Raw genomic sequence first — 26493 nt, 5'->3', positions numbered from 1 at the left:
TTTTAATAAAGCACGGATTGGCCAGAAGCCAGGCAGGAAGCAGAGGTGGGGCAACGGGAACAGGAGAATTCTGAGAAGAGGAAAGGTGAGTCTGCAGTAGTCAACCAGACATAGAGGATGTAGATGAGAATGCCTTGCTGATGAAAGATACCAAGCCACACAAGCTAATACAGACAAGAATAATGGGTTAATGCAAGATGTAAGAATTAGGGCTGGAGAAATGGCTCAGTGGTTAAGAGTATCGCCTGCTCTTCCAAAGGTCCTGAGTTCAATACCCAGCAACCACATGGTGGCTCACAGCCATCTGTAATTAGGTCTGGTGCCCTCTTTTGGTCTGCAGACACACACATAGACAGAATATTGTATACATAATAAATAAATAAATAAATAAATAAATAAATATTTTAAAAAAAAAGATGTTAGAATTAGTCAGTAAGGGGGCTGGAGAGATGGCTCAGAGGTTAAGAGCATTGCCTGCTCTTCCAAAGGTCCTGAGTTCAGTTCCCAGCAACCACATGGTGGTTCACAACCATCTGTAATGAGGTCTGGTGCCCTCTTCTGGCCTGCAGGCATACACACAGACAGAATATTGTATACATAATAAATAAATAAAATATTTTTAAAAAAAGAATTAGTTAATAAGAAGCCTGAACTAACAGGCCAACCAGTTTATAATTAATGTATTCCTTTGTGTATTTGTTTGGAACTAAACAGATGCAAGACGGGGCAGGACAGAAACCTCTGTCAACATTTCTTGAAACAAAAGAATTAGAAAATAAGGTAGATAAATTCTATAAATTCTGAATCAAAGGTTACAACTTGTGATGACATAAGCAATCAAAGATATCAAAGTTATTTGTTTTCTGGAAAAAGTTAAGACAATACTAACCGTCATGCCATTGAATAGCTGTGTACTTGTTTGTACAGAAGATATTTCTTGAAAAGAAAGAACACTACTGACATACTTGCTTGTGAATCTATCTACAATATTGAAAACCCGCTTTTCACTGCTATTCCACCAGAGCCTAACCATGGCAGGCAGGTCTTTTAGAGTCATATGGTAGACTGAGCACGCCAGGTGTGGGATGTGGTACGGGAGAGTTGCTGTTCCTGAGGAAAAACAAATTCCAGTTAGTGATATGTACTTCTCACCTAGAAGAGCAGACGAACAATATAGTCCTTAGCAAGCCACCACCATCACTCCACAGAGAAAGACCCCAACTCAGAGACTGTTGATATCCTCCCACACACTCCAAAGGAATCACATCAGTGACAAGACTTAAGAGTGAAAACCCCATGGACACAGAAAAGTCTAGAAATAACATCCTATGTTTCACACGAAAGACCACAAATGAAATGGGACAAGCATTTTTTAAAAAAAATTAGTTAAGGTTGTTGGGTTTTTTTCTTTTCCTTTTTTAGTTATAAAAGTAAGTTGCAGCTGGGCAGTGGTGGCACATACCTTTCATCTTAGCACTCAGGAGGCAGAGGTAGGCTGATCTAGGAGTTCAAGGCCAACCTGCTCTACAAAGTGAGTTCCAGGACGTTCAAGGCTGTTAGACTGAGAAACTGTCTTTAAAAACAAAAACAAACAACTGAGGATCCCAGGATCTGAACAGACAGCTTAATGGTTAAGAGCATTTGTTGCTCTGCAGAGGAACTAGATTCCCAGCAGGTAGATGGCAGCTCACAACTGTCTGTAATTCCAGTTCTAGGGAACAGACCCCCTCTTCTGGCCTTTGTAGACAGAAACATGGTACAGATGCATGCAGGCAAAACACTCATACAGATTAAATAAAAATAAGCCTAGAAAGTTAAAAAAAAAAAAAGAAGAAGAAGAAGGAACACCCAATCTTCCCACCATGTGGTACACCATCAGATAAAGGAGTTTTAGCAGTTCTTTTTTTAAATATTTATTTATTTATTATATATACAATATTCTGTCTGTGTGTATGCCTGCAGGCCAGAAGAGGGCACCAGACCCCATTACAGATGGTTGTGAGCCACCATGTGGTTGCTGGGAACTGAACTCAGGACCTTTGGAAGAGCAGGCAATGCTCTTAACCTCTGAGCCATCTCTCCAGCCCCTTAGCAGTTCTTCATAGATAAATTTATAATTATGACAATAGAGCCAGGTGTACTACATGTCTATGTCCTTAACTAAAACCTACGTTTCCAGGTAAAGAACACAAACTTCTAACTTATTTTTAGTCCATTAATTAATTAAATATAGCTGGGCATGGTGGTACATGCCTTTAATCCCAGAAGTAGACAGATGAATTCAAGGCCATCCTGGCCTATAGAATTCCAGGCTATCTAAAGCCACAGTGAAACCCTGTCTTCAAAAACAACAAAACCAAAAACAAATAAACCTCATACAGAATACTAAACTTCAAAAACAAATGAAATTCTTTACAACCTCATCCATAAGATCCAGCAATCTGTCCTATTGGGTAAATTTGGAAAATCCTGCATTTCAATACACGCATAGGTAAGATTTCCATTTGGGATTATCATCCATAGCTCCAGGAACTTTAGTACAACTTGGTCTTATCAAGGCTCTAAGAAAGATACATGTAGACCACTGACCTCTAATACTCAGCTGAAGTTCCTCAGTGAAGAATGTTTTGGGGTCCTTATTTGATACCTCAATAGCTGTCTCTCCATAAGTAGGATTCTCTGGCATAAGTCTGAACAGATGATAGAGTAATTTATTCAAACTCTTTGTTTTCCTAAGGTACATTGAATACAGAGCACGAAGCTGGTGGAAAGCAAAGAATGTATTAGTAAAATCAACCAAGCCAAGAAAAAAGAATAACTCTAACAGATTACTGTGCTCCATGAGCTGCATCTCAACACGGAGCTCTACTTGTGTTGCAGGGCAGAGGCAGAACACGACCATGTACTGAGACGGGAGTCTCATCCCCGGCCCCAACAAAACAGAGAGAGTGCTGGGGGCTCCAGTGCAGGGGCCTCCTACAAAGGATACGCACATCTTTATTTCCTAAGACAACACGACATGGTACTGCACGTTTCCTCATAAACCAGCAGTGCCATTATTAGATGTATGCTTCTAATATTTTTCTCAAATCATTTTCCCATCCTTACAAACTGGTTTGTAGGCTCTATTTGAGCCAAGAATGTGTAGTTGCTATTCCCCACAGATGACTAACTCACACCCTCCCACACATTTCTTCCACACCACCAAGTCTTTAATCTTGCAAATTCCTAAGTAAAACTAATCTCATTTTCAAGATTAACTTTATATCAAATATTATAGCATTCTTTTAGAACAGAACACATGGATGAGTAACCCAAAATGTCTTTAATTGTTTACCACCAAGCAGGAAATTCTATATAAAAATATGGATTTATAATCCCTCCTAAAATTAGGAAAACCTGGTACTCTGGGAGCACCCCAGGACTCTGTGTACAGATTCCCATGTTTCATAACTACTTGTCTCTCAATAACTCAGCCTGCGCTTCCCACATCGTCACTGCTCTGGTCTCTGCAACAGTTCCATCAGGACTCCTTTCTTTGTGCCACAGCTCACACCAGAGCTCTAAGATCTGGAGCTGGTTCTGTAGGCATGCTGACAAAACACCTTCACAACGAAGCCATCCAGACACAGAACTGATGTGGGAAGTCCTTCTGTCTATGTGTTGCTTTTACTGGCTAATGAATAAAGAAGCTACTTTCAGCCAATGACTTAACAGAACATAGCCAGGCTGGAAGAGATATAGAGAGAGAGAGCAGGCAGAGTCAGCGAGACTCCATGAAGCCACCAGAGAAAGATGCAAACCGCCAGCCGGAACCTTGCCAGTAGGCCACAAGCCTCATTGGTGAAATATAAAATAATAGAAATTATTTTTTCAATAATTTAAGATATAAGAGTAAGCTAGCAATATGTTTAAGCTATTGAACAGTATTGCAAATAATATGGTTTCTGTGTGATTATTTTGAGTCAGGATAGCCGGGAACAAACAAGCGGCCTCCTACTACAGAGACCCTTTAGAATATTCAAGCTGTACAGCACCCAGTATGCCAGCGCAGGCATTAACATGCCTAAGGGAGCACGGCACATGACTTGTGGCAAGCACCTCTGCTGAAAATTAATCAGGAGAGAGCAATCAGATGAACCCAAATTGTGCAACACAAAAAACAAAGGATTAATTGCTTTTGTAAAGCATCCTGATGTCAATGCCATATTTTCAAGTAATAAACAGATAAAAGTAAATACACAGGTCAACGAGATGGCTCACTTTGACAAGCCACACAAGCCGACATCCTAAGTGCATTCCCTTCCGTGTGCTCCGTGGTTGATTCCAACACTGCATTAAAAACTGCAGGTGTCAGCCGGGGCGGTGGTGGCACACACCTATAATCCCAGAACTTGAGAGGTAGAGGCAAGATCAGAAGTTCAAGGACATCCTAGACTACTTCATGAAATCAAGGCCAGCCTTGGCTACATGGAACTGTCTCAAAAGACAAACATCAAGGTGTAGTTGGTTATTATCCTTCTCCCCCTCCCCGGCTCTTTTGTTCCTTACTCTTTGGGGACAGGGTACCACCCAGCTCCCAAATAATTCACACAGAGGCTTATTATTATTCATAAATGCCCGGCCTTTGCTTGGCTTGTTTCTAGCCAATTTTTCTTAAATTATCCCATCTACCTTTGCCTCTGGGCTTTTCCCTTTCTTACTTTTACTCTCACTCCATGACTGGCTGTGTGTGGGTGGCTGGCCACTAGCATCCTCCTTTCCTTGTTCTCGTATTCCTTGATTTCTTCTTCCCAGATTTATTCTCTCTGCCTCCCAGCCCCGCCTGTACTTGCTCCTGCCTACCTACTGGCTGTTCAAGATCTTTATTAAACAATAAGACACTTTAGTCAGGCAAAGCATCATAGTTTCACAGAGTTAAACAAAAGCAACCAACATAAAAGAATGCAACATATCTTTGCATCATTAAGACAAATGTTCCACAGCAAAAATAAATGTAAATAATATCTTAAAATAATATTCCGCAACAACAGAGGGTTACATAAACAGCTCGATGGTTAAAAGTGTGTGCAGCTCTTCCAGAGGATCTTAGTTTGGTTCCCAGCACCATGTCAGGCAGCTCATAACTACCTGTAACTCTAGTTCCAGAGGCTCTGGGCACCCACCGCTCACTACCACTACATATATACATAATCAAAAATTAAGTAAAGCCTTTAAGAAAAATCAGATAAAAACTCTATCTCTGTGGGTGTGATTTTTATGTATTATTGTTGTAACAGTTTGAAAGCCCAGATGTAATGCTGGCATATCTCTGTCACCCAGGACTTGGGAAGGTAAGGCAGAGATACTGTCATACTGCCACAAGCTGAAACTAGCCTGGGCTAAACAGGAAGTTCCCAATCAGTCTGGTCTGCACAGTGACATTAAAAAAAAAAAAAAAAAAAAAAAAAAAAAAGCTGGAAGGAAGGATGACTCCTAAGTTCAGACCACCTGCTGCTCTTGCAGATGCAGGGCAGCTCACAGCCTCCAGTCCCTCTAGCTACACAGGACCTGACATTCTACACCCTCTTCTGGCCTCCAAAGGTGTCCACACTTACAAGCTCATACCAACACACAAACATACAGAAATCAACATGTTTAAAGCACTGGATAGAAGTTCGTGTATTGGAAGGATTAATACTGTGAAAATGGCCATCCTGTTATAAGCAGTCCACATATTCAACACAATCCCCATCAAAATTCTAACACAATCCCAGAAATTGAAATAAAGATCTTCAACTTCATGTTGAAAAACAAGCACTCCGCCCCCACTACCCTCTTTTGGCGCGTGGCATCGCCCAGCGCAGCCTATCTGGGCGCTGGGTCCGAGTACCCGGGGCTCCCGGGCGGGCAGCAGTTCCTTTGTTTCTGTGGCCTGCCTGCACCAAGCGGGGTAGGCGCTTTGTCTGCGAGCTGCCCAACCAGCACGGAGGCCTGATCTTTCGGCGCCAGGAGACCCAGCATTGGGGTGAGTTTCTGGCCCACGGCGCCAGCCTGGGACGGGGAGCTCGGGGGTTTCTTGGCCCCCTGTCCTGCTTGGGCTCTCTGCAGGGCCTCTACTCCCCGGGTGCTGCCTCTTTCTTCCTGGCCCACCCAGCTTCCGTCCAGAGCCCTCCCCACTTCGCCCCCACTGCCCTCTTTTGGCGCGTGGCATCGCCCAGCCCAGCCTATCTGGGCGCTGAGTCCGAGTAGCCGGGGCTCCCGGGGGGCAGCAGTTCCTTTGTTTCTGTGGCCTGCCTGCACCAAGCGGGGTAGGCGCTTTGTCTGCGAGCTGCCCAACCAGCACGGAGGCCTGATCTTTCGGCGCCAGGAGACCCAGCATTGGGAGAGCCAACATTGGGGAGAGACAGCGTTTGGTAGGTAAGGAGACCTAATCCGGTAAAAGAAGATCCATAGGGAGCATTTGGAAGAAGAGATGGGCCGACGTCAAGGCAAGAATTCGCCCAACAAGCTGAAAAGCAACATGAAGCTACCAGAAACAAGCGACCCCACAACGGGAGGACAAGAACCCCTTAATCAAGAGGAAGGAGAAAAGATTGACTTCATGAAAGTGATTGACACCCTTAAACAGCATGTAAAAAACGCCCTTATAGAAATGGATGAGAAATATAACAGAAAGTTTGAAGAATTGAATAAATCAGTGAATGATACCCTAGAAAACCAAGGAAAAACAATCAAACAGATAATGGAAACAGTTCAAGACCTGAAAACTGAAATGGAGGCAAAGAAGAAAACACAAACAGAGGGCCGTCTGGATATGGAAAATCTAGGTAAACGAATAGAGACTACAGAAACAAGCATAACCAGCAGAATACAAGAGATAGAAGAAAGACTCTCGGATTCTGAAGATACCATAGAGAAAATAAACACACTGATCAAAGAAAACAGCAAGTCCAACAAACTCTCATCACAAAACATTCAGGAAATATGGGACACAATAAAGAGACCAAACCTAAGAATAATAGGAGTAGAAGAAGGAGAAGAAGGGCAGCTCAATGGTCCAGAAAATCTATTTAATAAAATTATAGAAGAAAACTTTCCCAACCTAAGGAAAGATTTTCCTATGAAGGTGCAAGAAGCATACAGAACACCGAATAGGCTGGATCAAAAAAAAACATCCCCTCGCCATATAATTATCAAAACACAAAGCATACAGAATAAGGAAAGAATATTAAGAGCTGCAAAGGAAAAAGGCCAAATTACTTATAAAGGTAAACCTATCAGACTTACACCTGACTTCTCCATGGAAACCATGAAAGCCAGAAGGTCCTGGATAGATGTACTGCAGAAACTGAGAGACCATGGGTGCAAGCCCAGATTACTATACCCAGCCAAGCTTTCATTCACTATAAATGGAGAAAATAAAATTTTCCAGGATAAAAACAAATTTAAACAATACGCAGCCACAAATCCAGCCTTACAGAAAGTAATTGAAGGAAAATCACTAACCAAGGAGTCCAACAATGACCACAATAACTCAGACATCTAGAGACCCTTCACCAACACAAATCAAAGAAGGAAAACACACAAACTCTACTACTAAAAAAATGACCGGAGTTAACAACCACTGGTCATTAATATCACTTAATATCAACGGGCTCAACTCACCTATAAAAAGGCACAGGCTAAGAGATTGGATACAAAAACAGGATCCAACATTCTGCTGTCTACAAGAAACACACCTCAACCACAAAGACAGGCACCTACTCAGAGTAAAGGGCTGGGAAAAGGCTTATCAAGCAAATGGACCTAAGAAACAAGCAGGTGTGGCCATACTAATTTCTAACAAAGTTGACTTCAAACTTAAATTAATCAGAGGAGATGGAGAGGGACATTTTATACTCATAACAGGAACAATTCATCAGGAAGAAGTCTCAATCCTGAATATCTATGCCCCTAATATAAAAGCACCCACATACATAAAAGAAACATTACTAAAACTCAAGGCAGCCACCAAACCACACACACTAATAGTAGGAGACTTCAACACTCCTCTCTCACCAATGGACAGGTCAATCAGACAGAAACCTAACAGAGAAATTAGAGAATTAATGGGTGTAATGAATCAAATGGACTTAACAGACATCTATAGATTATTCCACCCAAAGAGGAAAGAATATACCTTCTTCTCTGCAGCTCATGGAACCTTCTCAAAAATTGACCACATACTCGGTAACAAAGCTAACTTACACAGTTACAAAAAATATTAGTAACCACCTGTGTCTTATCAGATCACCATGGATTAAAGTTAGAATTCAACAACAATGCTACCCCCAGAAAGCCTACAAACTCATGGAAACTGAACAGTCAACTACTGAACCATACCTGGATTAAGGAAGAAATAAATAAAGAAATCAAAGTCTTCCTTGAATTCAATGAAAATAAAGAAACAACATACTCGAACTTATGGGACACTATGAAAGCAATCCTGAGAGGAAAGTTCATAGCACTAAGTGCCCACTTAAAGAAAACAGAGAAAGCACATATTGGAGACTTAACAGCCCACTTGAAAGCTCTAGAAAAAAAAGAAGCAGACTCACCTAGGAGGAGTAGAAGACTGGAAATAATCAAACTGAGGGCTGAAATCAACAAAATAGAAACACAGAAAACAATCCAAAGAATCAATGAAACAAAAAGCTGGTTCCTGGAGAAAATCAACAAGATTGACAAACCCCTATCCAAACTAATCAAACGGCAGAGAGAGAATTTGCAAATTAATAAGATCAGAAATGAAAAGGGGGACATAACCACAGACACAGAGGAAATTCAGAGAGTCATTAGATCTTACTACAAAAGCCTGTATGCCACAAAACTGGAAAATGTAAAAGAAATGGACACGTTTTTAGATAAATACCATTTACCAATACTAAAGCAGGACCAGGTGAACAATCTAAACAGACCTGTCAGTCACGAAGAATTAGAAGCTGTTATCAAAAACCTCCCTACCAAAAAAAGCCCAGGACCAGATGGTTTCAATGCAGAATTCTACCAGAACTTCCAAGAAGACCTAATACCTATACTCCTTAATGTATTCCACAATATAGAAACAGAAGGGTCATTACCAAACTCCTTTTATGAAGCCACAATTACTCTGATACCAAAACCACTCAAAGACTCAACCAGGAAAGAGAACTACAGGCCAATCTCACTCATGAATATCGACGCAAAAATCCTCAACAAAATACTGGCAAATCGAATCCAAGAACACATCCGAAAAATTATCCATTATGATCAAGTAGGCTTCATTCCTGAGATGCAGGGCTGGTTCAACATACGAAAATCTATCAATGTAATCCAGCATATAAATAAACTGAAAGAAAAAAATCATATGATCATTTCATTAGATGCTGAAAAAGCATTTGACAAAATTCAACATCCATTTATGTTAAAAGTCTTGGAGAGATTAGGGATACAAGGGTCATACCTAAATATAATAAAAGCTATATACAGCAAGCTGACAGCTAACATCAAATTAAACGGAGAGAAACTCTAAGCCATCCCACTTAACTCAGGAACACGACAAGGCTGTCCACTCTCGCCATACCTCTTCAATATAGTGCTTGAAGTTCTAGCAATAGCAATAAGACAACATAATGGAATCAAGGGGATTCGAATTGGAAAGGAAGAAGTTAAACTTTCGTTATTTGCAGATGATATGATAGTGTACATAAGCGACCCCAAAAACTCCACCAAAGAACTCCTACAGCTGATAAACAGCTTTAGTAATGTGGCAGGATACAAGATCAACTCCAAAAAATCAGTCGCCCTCTTATACACAAAGGATATGGAAGCAGAGAGGGAAATCAGAGAAGCTTCACCATTCACAATAGCCACAAACAGCATAAAATATCTTGGGGTACATCTAACCAAGGAAGTGAAAGATCTATTTGACAAGAACTTTAAGGCATTGAAGAAAGAAATTGAAGAGGATACCAAAAAATGGATGGACCTCCCTTGCTCTTGGATTGGGAGGATCAACATAGTAAAAATGGCAATTCTACCAAAGGCTATTTATAGATTCAATGCAATCCCCATCAAGATCCCATCAAAATTCTTCACAGATCTGGAGAGGACAATAATCAACTTTATATGGAAAAACAAAAAACCCAGGATAGCCAAAACAATCCTATACAATAAAGGATCTTCTGGAGGCATTACCATCCCTGACTTCAAACTCTATTACAGAGCTACAGTAATGAAAACAGTGTGGTACTGGCATAAAAACAGAGAAGTCGACCAATGGAATCGTATAGAAGACCCGGATTTTATCCCACAAACCTATGAACACCTGATTTTCGATAAAGGAGCTAAAAGTATAAAATGGAAGAAAGAAAGCATCTTCAACAAATGGTGCTGGCACAACTGGATGTCATCTTGTAGAAGAATGAAAATAGACCCTTATCTATCACCGTGCACAAAACTCAAGTCCAAATGGATTAAAGACCTCAATATCAGCCCGAACACACTGAACCTGATAGAAGAGAAAGTGGGAAGTACCCTACAGGAGCTGGGCACAGGAGATCGCTTCCTATGTATAACCCCAGAAGCACAGACATTAAGGGCAACATTGAATAAATGGGACCTACTTAAACTGAGAAGCTTCTGTAAAGCAAAGGACATAGTCAATAAGACACAAAGGCAACCTACTGATTGGGAGAAGATCTTCACCAACCCCACAACAGACAAAGGTCTGATCTCCAAAATATATAGAGAACTCAAGAAACTAGACTTTAAAATGCTAATTAACCCAATTAAAAAATGGGGCACTGAACTGAACAGAGAATTCTCAGCAGAGGAAGTTCAAATGGCCAAAAGACACTTAAAGTCGTGCTCAACTTCCTTAGCAATCAGGGAAATGCAAATCAAAACAACTTTGAGATATCATCTTACACCTGTCAGAATGGCTAAAGTCAAAAACACCAAGGATAACCTTTGCTGGAGAGGCTGTGGAGGAACGGGTACCCTCATCCATTGCTGGTGGGAATGCCATCTTGTGCAACCACTGTGGAAGTCAGTGTTTTGGTTTCTCAGGAAATTCGGGATCAACTTACCCCTGGACCCAGCAATACCACTCCTGGGAATATACCCAAGAGATGCTCTATCATATGACAAAAGCATTTGTTCAACTATGTTCATAGCTGTATTATTTGTAATAGCCAGAACCTGGAAACAACCTAGATGCCCTTCAATGGAAGAATGGATGAAGAAAGTATGGAATATATACACGCTAGAGTACTACGCTGCGGTAAAAAACAATGACTTCTCGAATTTTGCAGGCAAATGGATGGAAATAGAAAACACTATCCTGAGTGAGGTGTCCCAGACCCAAAAAGATGAACATGGGATGTACTCGCTCATAATTGGTTTCTAGCCATAAATTAGCGCCACGGAGTCTACAATAGGTGAACCTAAAGAAGCTAAGTAAGAAGGTGAACCCAAGGAAAAACATATAGTTATCCTCTTGGCTAAGGGAAGTAGACCCAATTGCCGGGGAGAAAATTAGGATCTTGGGGGTGGGGTGGGATGGGGGTAAGGGGAGATGGGGAGAGAAAAGGTAGAAGGGAAGGAGGGGGGATTTGGGGAATCAGGAGAATTGGGATAAAGGAAAGGTGGATAGGGGAGCACGGAAACACAATTCTTAGTTAAGGGAACCACTTTAGGGTGAGCAAGAGATTTGACCCTAGAGGGGCTCCCAAGTGCCCAACATGAGGTTCCCAGTTAGTTCCTTGGGTAGCTGAGGATTGGGAACCTGAAATGACCCTATCCGAGAGCAATACTGACGAATATCTTGCATATCATCATAGAACCTTCATCTGGTGATGGATGGAGACAGAGACAGAGACCCACACTGGAGCACTGGACTGAGCTCCCAAGGTCCCAATGAGGAGCAGAAGGAGGGAGAACATGAGCAAAGAAGTCGGGACCACGAGGCGTGCACCCACCCACTGAGACAGTGGAGCTGATCTACTGGGAGCTCACCAAGGCCAGCTGGACTGTGACCGAAAAAGCATGGGATAAAACCGGACTCTCTGAACATGGCGAACAATGAGGGCTGATGAGACGCCAAGGACAATGGCACGGGGTTTTGATCCTACTTAATGTGCTGGCTTTGTGGAAGCCTAGCCAGTTTGGATGTTCACCTTCCTAGATATGGACGGAGGGGGGAGGACCTAGGACTTACCACAGGGCAGGGAACCTGGACTGCTCTGTGGACTGGAGAGGGAGGGGGAGAGGAGTGGGGGGAGGGGTAGAAGGGTGGGAGGAGGGGGAGAAGGGTGGGAGGAGGGGGAGGGAAATGGGAGGCTGGGAGGAGGTGGAAACTTGTTTTTTGTTTATGTTTTTTTTTTCTTCTTTTCTTAATAAAAAAATTATTTAAAAAAAAAAAAAAAAAAAGAAAAAAAGAAAAACAAACAAACAAAAAACTGAGAATAGCTAAGGCCATCCCGAATAATAAAAGAACTGCTGAACAAATCACCATCCCAGAGTTCAAGTTGTATCATAAAGCTATCTTAAAACAAACAGCATGGTATTGGTTTAAAAATAGATATGTCTATCAATGGAATGGAATTGAAGATCCAGAAAACACTCCACACACCTATGGAAATCGATTTTTAATAAAGCAGCCAAAAGTACACACTGGAAAGAAAAAAAAATAGCATCTTCAACAGTCTTGGTCAACCTGATATCTGCGTGCAGAATGAAATAGATTCATATCTATCACAATGCAAAAAACTCAACTCCAGATGGACCAAAGACCTTGACAGAAGACCAGATATGCTTATTCTGATAAAAGAGTAAATAGAGAGCCAGGCAGCAGTGGCACGAGCCTTTAGTCCCAGCACTGGGGAGACAGAGGCAGGTAGATCTCTGTGAGTTCAAGGCCAGCCTGGTCTACAAAGCACAGAGAGTCAGAGCTACACACAGAGAAACCCTGTCTCAAAACAAAAGAGAAAGAAGAAAGAGAGAGAAAAAATAAAATAATGGTTTTGAATTTATTGACACAGGAAAGGGCTTTCTGAACAGTACACTAATAGCACAGGCACTAAGATCAACAATTCATAAATGCATGCAGGATGTTGCGGGATATTTGATCACATTATGTGAAAGATGCCTTCTGATTAGTTTAATAAAGAGCAGAATGATCAATAGCTAAGCAGGAGAGAGTAGGTAGACTTCTGAGAAGAGAAACACAGAGGATGAATCTAGATACATGGGAGACACCAGAGAGACAGGGAGGAAATTGGACATACATAATAGAAGAGAGGTAAAAAGACACATGGCAGAACATAGATAAATGGAAATAGGTTAATTTAAGTTATAAGAGCTGGCTGGGAACAAGACTAAGCTAAAGGTCAAGCTTTCATAATTAAGTTTCTTTGTCATTATTTGGGAACTGGTGGTCCAAGACCATCTGACAAGAAAGACCTATTATATGGAACCTCATGAAGCTAAAAAAGTTTCTGCACAGCAAATAACACAATCAATCAGGCAAAGCGGAAGAATGGAGAAAAAATCTTTAACCAATTATACATCTGATAAAGGGTTAGTATCTAGAATACGTTACAAAACAAAAGGACATCAAGAAACAACCCAGTTTTAAAATGGGGTATGGAACTAAACAAGGAGTTCTCAAAAGATGAAATACAAACAGCTGAGAAACACTTAAAGAAATGTTCAATATCTTTAGCCATCAGGGAAATGCAAATTAGAACTATTTTGAAATGTCATCTTACCCATAGTCAGAATGGCTAAGGTCAATAAAATAACAGATGCCGGTGAGGATGCAGGGGAAGAATACTTATTCACTGCTGGTGGGAGTGCAAACTTGTACAGCCTCTACAGAAAGCAGTGTGGATGTTTCTCAAAACACTGAAAATTGATCTACCATTTGATCCAGCTACCCCACTGTATGGCATACCCACTTCTTACTACAGAGACATTTGCTCATCCATGTTCATTGCTGCTCCATTCATAATAATCAGATTTTGGAAACAGCCTAGATGTCCATCAAATGATGAACGCATAAAGAACATGTGGGTGCACTTTCCCAATGGAATATAATTTGGCTGAAGTTTACAGGTAAATGATGGAGTCAGAAACAAGTATCTTGAGTGAGTGACCCAGACCCAAAAAGGCAAATACTGTATGCTTTCTATTGTATGTGAACATTACCTTTTAAGCTTTAGATATGTGTGTTTTAATACAAATAACCAAAAGTTATGTACCTAATAAGTGACCAAGGGAGGAGAAGATCTCCCAAGGAAGAGAAAATAAATAGAATATAGTGTTACAGAGAGATGAAGACATAGGAGGATTATGGGGAGGGGGATGGAAGAGAAGTATAAAGAAATAAATATGGAGAGAGAAAACATTAACAGCCCTTTTGAAAAGTCATATGGAAAGCTACTATTATAGAAGATTCCTAAAACATATACATATATAATAGGAATTTGGATGGAGTAGTTACCATATAAATGGAGAGAGAAGGGCCCAACCAGACATTATATGCCAAGTGAAACCTCCAGTGCCAGGAATCAGTTACATTTTCTTGAGTCAAAGGGGTTCCACCGACCCTCTCAAACAGTATAGGCTATTTCCACAACCTGATGATGAGGCCCCATTGTTGAAGATATGAAACATGAAGGAATGGAGTCAGTGGCCAACCATAAGTTTCCCTCCTACTGCATAGTGTCTATGGTCCTGGACCTACAAGAGCAACCTGCTTCCATGTGTACTATACGATAGTGCCACAAATTTTATGGGAGTAAACAAACTTTTTTTTTTTTAATTTAAAGCCTACTCCCTAAGATAGAACCCACACCTGCCTGACACTGCCAAGGTGGCCAAGAACATCAAACTAGAAAGGTCATGGGCAGGCCCAGAAAAAAGGCACTTTTATTCTGCTGAAGGAACATAACAATAAAATGGCTCCTAATGACATACTGCTATAATATTAGATCAGTGCATCACTCAGCCCCCGGCACAGAAGCTTCTTCCTTGTAGTAGATGGTAATTAACAAAGAGATCTACCAATGGGCAATGTGCAGAGTGAGAAAATCCTAAGTGGGATTCTTTATCAAACACCTCCCCTCAAGGCTCAGGCACGTATGTGAAGAGGCAGCAGGAAGACAATAGAGCCAGAGGTGACGGATGAGTCATCCAGGCACAGCAGGATACACGTATGAACTCATCAACACTGGGACAGTATGCACAAGATCTACACAGGTTCAAACCAAAGCCCAGCTCAGAAAAGGGGAAGCCATTTGTGATTGGTATCTGCAGGGAGAGTAAAGTCAGTTCTCTCCTGTGGAGCGTCACTGTGCATATCTGCTATAATTCAGGGCAGGCCACACAAGACAGACTCCAGGGTTTCTGGTGGGGGGGGGGGGGGGCGGGTAGGGGGAGAAGTGGGGGGAGGGAGAGTAGGGAAGGTATGGGGACAGTTGTGGGAGGGAAAAGAATATGATTAAAATATATTGTCTGTAAATTTTTTTTTCTTTTCTCTCTTTTTTTTTGGTTTTTTGAAACAGGGTTTCTTTGTGTTACACTGGTACCACATTTTGTTGTTCTGTTGATAAGCATTTAGGGTATTGCCACTTCTGTCGTTAAATATTGTTGTAAGCGACTCGTGTGTATGTCTTTTTGTGAGGATAAATTTTCATTTTTCTTGCATCATCAACCCCAAAGGGGGATTTTCTGGGTCATAGTCATGTTTTTATTTTGGTCATTGATATGATTGATAAACTTCCTTTTCTATTTTTTTTTTTTTTAATTTACAAGTTGGGCTGGAGAGATGGCTCTGTGGTAAAGAGCACTGACTACTCTTCCAGACGACCAGGATTCAATTCCTGGCACCCACATGGCAGCTTACAATTGTCTGTGATTCCAGTTCTAGAGGACCTGAGACCCTCACATAGACATACATGCAGACAATACACCAATGCACATGAAATAAAATAAATAAGTTATAAATAAATAGGTTTAAAAAATGTACAGGTGCCCAGGGGTTGTGGTGCACACCTTTAATCCCAGCACTCAAGAGGCAGAGGCAGAACTCTGTGAGTTCAAGGCCAGCCTGGTCTACTGCGTGAGTTTCAGGACAGCCAGGACACACAGCAGAACACTCTCCAGCCAGACATGGTGGTCCACATGAATCTAAGCCTGGCTACACAGGGAACAAACCCAGGCAACTTAATGAGATGTGCTATAGAGCCCCTGGAGGAGGAAGAGGCTGGGGGATGACTGCTAGGAGCCACAGTATGGACTGGGTGCTAAGCTCTGAGGATAACAGCAGCTTCCTAACTGCAACTAATCTAACACATGAAGTCTGTACTCCACACAGGGGAATGTCACTAAGAAGCTACGAAACGTGTACGGGAATGGTCCATGACACCCCATGAATCTGTAACTGTTATGTTTTGATGCATCTGTTAAAATAGCATACTTCTAACAACCGGAATAAAATGCACATGGGTTTGTTTCCACTTCAGTCCAATGTGCCAAGAGTTTTTTGAGAAGGTAAGATAACCCACGATTAAATTACATTTTTTAAACACTCTCGATTCATTTCAGAATTCAGCTCATTGGAATAATGTATTGTGTCACTCTGACTGTTCCCATTTCAGGCTCAATAGGAAATGCTGCTGGTCACGCACAGGACCCGCACGAGTCTGCACCAGATAGGGTCCTAGAGCTAGAAGTTGGCACACACACACACACCCTAACCCAGAAGCTATTTCCAATTGATAAACCATGTGCAAATGAAAAAAAATTAGTTTTCTCTAAGAAAGTCCCACTGAGGAAACAAACTGCTCTTAAGGGCAGGTCCCACGCCAGCAGTAGATGACCAACAGAAATGAACTCCATGGCATCTTTGGAGGGTTTGTGTTTGTTTTTTGTCTCATAATGTTAAGTCAGGGCAGTCTGTTGTTGCTGTTTGTTTTTTTGCTTTTTTTTTTCTTTTTCTACTTTGCAGGTCCTTTGTGTATATATTATGGGTTTCAGTTTTCAGATTTTACTGAGATTCCTGAGTGTGTAAATATGTGTGCATGTTTCTGGCCTTTTCTTGATTGCTTTGACCTATTCTAATTTGGCTTTGGTCTCTCTTATTTTAGTTATCATTTCTTTGATGCCTGTTTGTTTTTGAAGGAAAAACAGAAAGGGTGTGGATTGGATGGGAGGGGATATAGGGAGGAATGAGAAGCAGTAGGGGAAAGAAGACTATAATCAACATATATTATAAAAGAATTATTTTCAAGAAAAGAAAAAAATACTGCTGTTGCTGGGCCCGTGGTACACACCTTTAATCCCAGCATTTTCAAGAAGAGGCAGGGGGCTCTTGTGAGCTCCAAGCCACAGCGGCACAGAAGACCTTGTCTTAAAAACAAGAGCTTCTGTGCAATCTTCTTGAGTTCCTGCCTCTACCTTGGAATCAAAGTTGCGCCTCAGGACCACTTTCCAGGTGTGGGACAAGTGGTGACTTTAAGGGGACAGATTTCACCGGGAGGTGATGGTGGTGCACGCCTTTAATCCCAGCACTCAGGAGGCAGAGGCAGTGGATTTCTGTGAGTTCAAGGCCAGCCTGGCCTACAGAGTGAGTTCCAGGGTAGTTAGGGCTTCACAGATAAAGCCTATCTTGGGGGGCGGGGGAGTACACAAATGATTTCATACACACCAAACTCTGAATTTGTTGTCATTTTTTGGACATCAACGATATTTTTGGAACACATCTAGATGTTCCACGAGAGACAGCACCAGTAAACAATAACAGCATAAGTACTAACCCTAAAAGCAGGCTGGACAAGAATAAAATTTCTGTTTAGTAATAAGACCAATGTTGCCCCTGGTGTGATCTTCTCCTAAAATACACAAATATAAGAATGTACAAACTTGCCAGGCAGTGGCGGTGCTCGTCTTTAATCCCAGCACTCGGGAAGTAGGAAGCAGATGAATCAAAAAAAAAAAAAAATGGACAAAGTTGGCCAGGCTGTAGTGGTGCACATTTTTAATCCCAGCACTCTGAGGTAGAGACAGGCACAATCCCTGAGTATTCTAGGACAGCCTGATCTACAAAACAAGTTCCAGGACAGCAAAGGCTATACAGAGAAGCCCTATCTCAAAAACAAAAACAAAGACAAAAAAAGACAAAAAAAGTGTACAAACTAATATATTTGTACTAAGGCATGGGTATAAACAACAACAAGTACAATTTAAAACTTCGGAAAAGAATATCAAAAGCAGTTGCGTACACTTTGAACAAGTCCTCAGCTGAGCATTTTCGTGCTGACACTAACAGAGACACCAAGGCTGATTAAACCAGTCTGACATTGAGATGAAAGTGAACACCTTTAATCCCAGCACTCAGGGGCCTCAGGCAGGATAAAGATCACGGCTCACAACTGACAAAAAGAGGGGCTTTGGTTGTCTGCTTATTCTTAGATAAAGTGTGAGTGTCCCTGAAGAAATAAAAGGTAAAATTGTACAGGATAGCACACACCTACAATGCTAGACTTGGAGAGGCTGAGGCAGCAGATCTGAGTTGAAGTCCAGTCTGGATTACACAAAGAGATTCTACCTGAAGAATGAAAGAAGGAAAGAGGATGATAGAGGCAGAGAAGCAGGAAAAGGAGGAGGTGAGAGACGTCCATCTCTCTTCTGAACTGTGAGCTAACAGCGACATCTAGTGGCCAATGCAGTAAATGAATATTATTAGGCTATTTCACTGGGTGGACACAGAGGCCATACAGCTCATGACACTGGGTAGTCTTTAGAAGCCTGTGGTTTTCAGTGATGTAGCAAGTGAATCTCTATAGTAAGACGGTGGTTTCCAAGCTGGGAGGTGGTGGTGCACACTTTAATCCCAGCACTCGGGAGGCAGTGGCAGACATGAATTCAAGGCCAGCCTGGTCTACAGAGTTCTATGACAGCCTGGGCTACAAAGAGAAGCCCTGTCTTGAAAAACAAACAAAGGAGATGGTGGCTTCTAGAACTGCACGACCTAATTCCAATTCTCTAAAATCACTGTTAGTACAAAGTCAAATCATAAAGGGATCTTTTCCTAAAGTATAGGAGAAAAAAATGGTCCACACCCATTTCCAAGATTCACTCTTGGAGGGGGAAGGGGGGGACTGGACTGCATGCATTTGGAAGAGTAAGAAAGTAGCAACAGGGGGCTGAAGAGATGGCTCAGGGGTTGAAAGCACTGACCTAGATTCAATTCCCAGCACCCACATGGCTGCTCACAACTACCTGTAACTCCAGTTCCAGGAACCCAACACCCTTACAGACATGCAGGTCTGTCGGTGCAGGCAAAACACCAGCGCACATAAAATAAAAACAAATATTAAAAAAAAAAAGTAACAATTTTGACCGCAGGTAATGACACTGGCTGGTCAGGGTTTGATTAAAACGTAGGGCATCCCCACTGTGAGTCAAAAAGACAGGAAGGTTCTTTGAGAAAGACAAGTCCGCACAACAGTCCAAAGTCGTCACGGGGTTTACTTCATAGCATCCCACCACTCCAAAGATGTCCTGGTTCTATTTACCTGAGAAGAAGCAGCTTTGAAGAAAGTAAGTATTAGTTTCCACGTAAGGAGGTACCCCAGAACATAGCAGAAATCCTCGCTCAGCGGCTTAATGGTAACGATCTGCCCCACAGGAACACAGCCCAGGACATTCTCCAGCAGGTCCTCTTGAGTGCTAAGAAGAGACATCAGTGCTGCCGGCGGTGACCTGGGAGACAACGACAGTACCATTTACTTGTCTCGCAACAATTTACTTAAAAACTAACAAGCATTAAAAAAAAATCCTCTATTTTCCAAAAACATGTTCCCATGCTATAAAAACAGACACTAGAGGTCAACACCTGATCACAGCTGCAAAAAACTCCTACTGTATAAGAAAACAAGTTACGTGGTCAGAGAAGCAGTGGTCCAGGCAGAAGCGGGTCAGGGAACCATCGGGCTTCGTGTCTTACCAATGGGAGGAGGAGGGCTAAGCTTCACCTTACTGTCCACTTCCGGTTCCTACTGTCTGCTCACTTTACAGTTGGAACACGTCAAAAATCATCACAATTTATCCGATCCTTTTCATTTTAATCAGAGCATCTCTCTCTGAGAAGCTTCACATGCCCGTTAATTCACAGCATAATTCACTGTCTTTATAGGATCACCTCACTCAGTACCATTCTCATGTGAACTCAGGAGTCTTCAAACTCTTCCCCACAGCCCTCTAGCCTGGTTCTTTCATTTTTGTGCAAGTTTCCCCTGTGGGCTTCCTGCTGCTAGCTCATGAGCCTAGACTTAATCCAAGTTTCTGCCATTTCATGGACCAAGCATTCCTATTCTTGTCATTGCTATCTTACAAATATCAGGTCTGAACTCGCTTTCCATACTGCCGTCCAATACTGCTATCTAACTTTTGGAAGGGTTCCACCTCAGGTTGCTTCTTTTGTGCTTTACCTCCCGTAGAATTAGCAGGTGGCATACCATGGCCTAAACCCTTAATGATTCCATCTTCCCAGGCTATGTGTGGCATATGCATGCATTTGCCCAGATCATATGCATGTGGAGGCCAGCAGAGAACATCAAGTTCCTTCCTTTATCACTTCAGACAAGGTCTCCTCTCTGAACCCGACACTTGACACTCACTGTTTAGGCTACTCCGGCTGGCAGTAATCCCTGGGCACCTGCCTGTCTGACCCCCCTGCCCTCAATCTTGAGTTAACATGTAGTAATAACGGCGGCGGGGCTGCGTCCCCAGCACCCCAGCTGCCCACATGGCTAGCTTATGCTCCGAAATAATAACACACAAACTGTATTCATTTAAACACTGCTTGGCCCTTTAGCTCTAGCCCTTACAGGCTAATTCTCACATCCCGATCAACCCATCTCTAATAATCTGTGAGCACCGGTCTTACTGGGAAGATTCTAGCCTACATCCATCCTGGGTTGGAGCTTCATCATGTGTGTCTTCCCAGGAGCGAGGCATAGCGTCTCTCAATGAACAAATAATATGAATATGCCATTGTTAAACTTACCGGGAAAGATTCAGCATGTCTAACCTGGCGGCTTGCTTCATCGCGTGCGTCTGCCCGGGAGAGCGGAGCATGGCATCTCTCTGAGGCATCTGCTCCCGAGAGGAGAGCTGTGGAGTCTGAGCTCACTTCCTCTTCCTCCCAGCGTTCTGTTCTGTTTACTCCTCCCACCTATCTTCTAACCAATGAGGGCCAAGCAGTTTCTTTTTATTTAACCAATGACCTTCCTCCATCATTAACAGGCACATGTGGCCATGCTTGGCTTTTAAGCAGGTACTGGGGATTTCAACTGGGGTGCTCGTGCTTCATGGAAAGGGTTCTTACCTACTGACCAAGCTCCCTGGCCCAATAAAACCATTTCTGACACCATCTCTTATCCTGCTCCTTAACTACTGCTATAGCTTCTTCCACTATATCCTTCCTGCTTTGTACAGCATAGTTCGTTTTGACTCCCACTGAACAAAAGAGAACTAATTGTGAGCTTACTATAGTCCAGGAAGCATTTTGGGTGATATGGGAGGTGGAACAGGGAACAGAAATTCTTTCTCTCATAGAGTTTGCTGAATAACTGAATAAAACAGCAACACACACTCACCATTTCCCATGTACATCTGAGCAGTCACACTTTGGTGTCTTTGCCCAATGTACCTGACACACACTACTATACAGTCTACTACAGCACAGCAGCATCCACTAGATTGAAAGCCCCTTATAGTTGGACTTTCCTCTGGGCTGCCAGCTCACAAAAAACGACATGGAGACTTATTATTAACTATAAAAGCTCAGCCTATAGCTTAGGCTTTTTCCGAACTAGCTCTTATAACTTAAGTTAATCTGTTTCTATTAATCTACATTCTGCCATGTGGCTCAGTTACCTCTCCTCTGTTCCATATGTCCAACTTCTTCAGTGTCTCGCTGTGTCTCCCCACCTTTCTTCTTCCCAAAGTTCCTCTCTCTCCCAGAAGTCCCACCTATTCTCTCCTGCCTACCTATTGGCCATTCAGCTTTTTATTAAACCAATCACAATGACACATCTTCACACAGGGTAAACAAATACTCCACAACAGCCCTTACCAAAAATAATGTGCTTACTAAACATTGTACTTACCCCTCTGCACTTAAATTCTGTGAACAAAACAGGGCTCAACAGATACCTGAACTACCTCACTATTTCCACAGCTACCACATAGCCAAAGAAAGTTTTTATGAACTGGAGCGCACAGACCTATGTTCCACAGCAATTAAGAGAGAAAGTATGGGGTCTGGTGATATGGCTCAATAGTTAAGAGCACTGTATGCTATTGCAGAGGACCGAGATTTGAGTCCTGGCACCCACATGGCAACTCACAATCATCTATTAACCTCAGTTCCAGGAGGACACCCTTTAGCCCTCCGAGGGCACTGATATATATATATATATATATATAAAGCACCCATTCATGTAAAATTACATTTTTTGTTTGTTTGGTTGGTTGGTTTTTCAAGACAGGGTTTCTCTGTAGCTTTGGAGCCTGTCCTGGAACTAGCTCTTGTAGACCAGATTGGCCTCGAACTCACAGAGATCCTCCTGCCTCTGCCTCCCAAGTGCTCGGATTAAAAGCATGCCCCACCACCGCCTGGCATAAAATTATTTTAAAAATAAAGAGAAAGTAGTTAACATGAACTTAGGATTTCATTTGCCCTATGGAACTTCCAAAACTTATGCATACAGAATTATGCATACATAATTAGTACAAATTCTGAAGTCAGAGGATTTTTGAGCTTCTTTATAAGAATCTGGCAAGCCAAATTATAAGAGGAAAATGGGACTGGGGTGACTCGGTGGGCAAAGCACTTACTACACAAGCTTAGGGACCTGAATTTGGATCCCAGAGCTCATGAAAGGCTCTATGTAGCAGCACATTTCTTTAGTCCCTGCCCCTATAGAGCAAGATGGGAGGTAGACAAGAGAGTCCCCAGTGTCTGGTGGCCAACTATCAGGGCAAACTGAGGCAGCAAACAGGCGACTATCGCAGACAAGATGGAAAGTGAGGACCAACACCCAGCATTTCCCTGTAACCTACACACATACAACACAGCACACGGTAAGCACACACTCAAAATAAGTGAAATGAAAGCAAACAAGGCAAAAAGTCTTACAAGGAAGGTTCTTCCTCTTCATCTCCATATGACTTCAGATTATCCTGGTCATACTGCGGGAATTCAGGCATCAGTCTGAGAAGCAGAACGCCATTTTTAAACACTTTTTAACACATTGTCTATTGTTAACTTGTGCTTTAGACCAACAAGAAATACTATGTGTTGAGTTTATCTTTCAATAATTCTTTTCCAAAATAACTACTTATGGCCAAGATTATATAATTATGAATTACACAGGGACAAAAATGATAAAGTCAAAAACTTGTCCTTCCTATTACTATCCAGTCTCCTTTCATTTCTAATTTTCTTTCTTTTTTTGTTGTTTTTTGTTGTTGTTGTTGTTTTGTTTTTGAGACAGGGTTGCTCCATAGCTTTGGAACCTGTCCTGTCTTGGAGCTCACTCTTATGGACCAGGCTGGCCTTGAACTCAAAGGGACCCACCTGCCACTGCCTCCCAAGTGCTGGGATTAAAGGCACCACAACCACCCGGCCATCATTTAATTGTTTTAAAGATTAAAAGTACAAGTCAGGCTCTTGGCATGACCACTGCCATCATGGACATGAGTCACGTGCAGCCCATCAAGCTGGCTATGGTAACCAAAGTGCTGGACAGGACTGGTTCACAGGGGCAGTGCACACAGGAGAACTTAAGGGAACGGAATAGTTGAGATGGAGGAAAAACAGAGATTAGAGTAAGGAAAAAGGTATTTTGGTTGAGGGAGCCATTATGGGGCTAGCAAGAAACCTGGCACTAGAGAAATCCCCAGGAATCCACAAGGATGACCCCAGTTAAGACCCTAAGCAATAGAGGAGAAGGTGCCTGAACTGGCCTTGCCCTGTAGTCAGACTGATGAATACCTTAAATGTCACCACAGAACCATCCGCTCCTGGAAACAGAGGCAGAGACCTGCATCAGAGCTGGATTGGGCTCCCAAAATCCAGTTGAAGAGTGGGCGGAGTGAGAATATGAGCAAAGAGGTCAAGACCATTCTGGATACACCCACTGAAACAGTTTACCTGAGCTAATGGGAGCTTGCCAACTCCAGCCGGACAAGGAAGGGAATAGCAAAGGTCCAAACTAGTCCCTCTGAATGTGGATGACAGTTGTATGGCTGGGGCAGACTGTGGGATGTTTATCCCTACTGCTTGTACTAGCTTTTGGGGAACCTATTCTGTTTGGATGGATACCTTTCTCAGTCTAGATACAGTAGGGAGGGCCTTGGACCTTCCCCAAAGCATGTGCCTTACCCTCTCTGAGGAGTGGATGGGAGGGAATGAGTGAAAACTGGGATTGGTATGTAAAATGAAAAAAGATAGTTTGTTTTCTTTTAAAAAATATAAAAATAAAGTGAAAAAACTGTAGAAAAAAAGTACAAGTCAGCAGTTGAAAGGTGGCTCAGTGAATAAAAAAGCAAATGCAATACGCAGCATGTTTTAGAGACTAAAGTGGTCATTCGATTGAAGCTGTCTTACTTGAAGAGCATGTGATAAGCAGCAATTTGCACAGGTCTGGCTCTGAAGAGAAGCAGTGGGGTCAAAGTATTGAGCAAGGTCTGGAGGTGCTCTGGCAGGTTTGTCTTCTGGCCGGCCACCAACTTCACAGGGAGCTTGTGACTCAGCAGCTGGTCCTTTGAGATGTATGTTAGTGTTTCACACATGGGCTTCAGCATTGCGTTCTGAAAGGACGTTTCAGACAGGTCTTTGTTCTCTCCTGACATCAAAATGAAGAAACATACATGTCAAATACAGCAGCGTAAGTGCACTGATCAAATCAAACATCATTTAAGAAAACCAAATGAAAACTAGATACAACATTCAGAAAAGACCTGACAGTTGAGGGTAACAATTATGTTTTCACTGCCCTCAACTGTTATAATGGCCTCTACTGCATGCCTTTTAAAGGGGTTCTAGCCATGTGCTCTGCGCAATCATCTATCTTAACCTGCAGTGGTCTCTGGATACCAAGCCCTCTTTCCCTGGGTCTGCACCATGAAGCATCAGCATGCAAGCTGACGAATCCAATCCCCCGAGAATCCAAGCTTATTTAAATTCTTCAAGTCACTCTGGTAAGTATCATTATTATACCCCTTTGCACTTACCTACAGCAGTCACCAAAAGAGGTAAAAGCAAACTGTGGATGCCTTTAGAAAAAAATTCTTTCCACTCGCTGATCAGATTTACAGGAAGATTGCCAACAGTATCTGGAGTTACTGAGTCAAAAAAGGCACTGAGATCACAGGCCAGATCAAAGCTGACACAGGCAAACAGTTGCACAAGTGGAACAGAATACAATGCCTGATTCTCACTGGTCGTCTAAGGAAACAATAGAGATGAAATAGATAAGCGGGCCGCTACCAGAACACCACAAACAATACAGGATGGAGGAAGAAGAGAGAGGTGGAGGAGGAAGAGAGGGAGGAGGATGAGGAAGAGTAGAACGTAGTTGCTGAAGCATAGTTCAAAAGAAATTCATGTATATTTACATCAAAACAGCTTTCAAAATTAAATACCAAGAAATTAACAAAAATTTATTCTGAAATGAACTTTTTAAACTTGTAAAGTATAGAAGGAAATAGTATCTTCATTTGCCAAGTATACATCAACTACACATGCTTTAAAGCTCTACAAGTCAAACATTAAGTTATCTTAGAATAAAGAAGTTTAGGATGAGATGGGAGCTATTTTTTTTTGGGGGGGGGGGGGGGTGGTCCAGATAGGGTTTCTCTGTAGCTTTGGAGCCTGTCCTGGAACTAGCTCTTGTAGACCAGGCTGGCCTTGAACTCACAGAGATCCGCCTGCCTCTGCCTCCTGAGTGCCACCACCGCCTGGCTGGGAGCTAAATTCTTTTTTTTTTTAATATTTATTTATTTATTATGTATACAAGATTCTGTCTATATGTATGTCTGCAGGCCAGAAGAGGGCACCAGACCTCATTCCAGATGGTTGTGAGCCACCATGTGGTTGCCGGGAATTGAATTCAGGACCTTTGGAAGAGCAGGCAATGCTCTTAACCTCTGAGCCATCTCTCCAGCCCCTGGGAGCTAAATTCTTAACTCATACAGCTTTAACCAGCCAAAGCAGATTCAGACTATATCAGGCCTGACATCACAGACCTCACAAATTACTATTTTTCTAGTTGCTTTGGTTATCTTTTATAAATTTTATGAAATTTTATAAAATTTGTAAAATATAAACAATTTATAAATTATAACTTACAAATAGTTTATAATTGTAAATAATTTATAAAATACAGTTTATTTAAATTTAAAAATTATAAAACA

The 26493-nt window shown here is 42.1% G+C and overlaps 1 protein-coding gene across 1 annotated transcript in view; it reads right to left on the bottom strand.

The window, feature by feature from the left end:
• The window catches only part of Ltn1 (listerin E3 ubiquitin protein ligase 1), a 69612-nt gene that overhangs the window by 4595 nt on the left and 38524 nt on the right, over window positions 1-26493 (bottom strand). The window contains exons 22-27 of the mRNA XM_041678556.1: window positions 25312-25525; window positions 24686-24923; window positions 23213-23287; window positions 19584-19770; window positions 2590-2761; window positions 890-1110 (exon numbers count right to left, since the gene is read on the bottom strand). Coding sequence (XP_041534490.1) covers window positions 890-1110; window positions 2590-2761; window positions 19584-19770; window positions 23213-23287; window positions 24686-24923; window positions 25312-25525 — 1107 coding nt within the window. The remainder of the gene's footprint in view (window positions 1-889; window positions 1111-2589; window positions 2762-19583; window positions 19771-23212; window positions 23288-24685; window positions 24924-25311; window positions 25526-26493) is intronic.

Source organism: Microtus oregoni, unplaced genomic scaffold (genome assembly GCF_018167655.1).
Source record: "Microtus oregoni isolate MIOR12 unplaced genomic scaffold, Mior012 000030F_ref0000283, whole genome shotgun sequence".
Classification (NCBI taxonomy): domain Eukaryota; kingdom Metazoa; phylum Chordata; class Mammalia; order Rodentia; family Cricetidae; genus Microtus; species Microtus oregoni.
The sequence above is the reverse complement of the archived record's forward strand: the minus strand, read 5'-3'. Positions and strand labels throughout refer to the sequence as shown.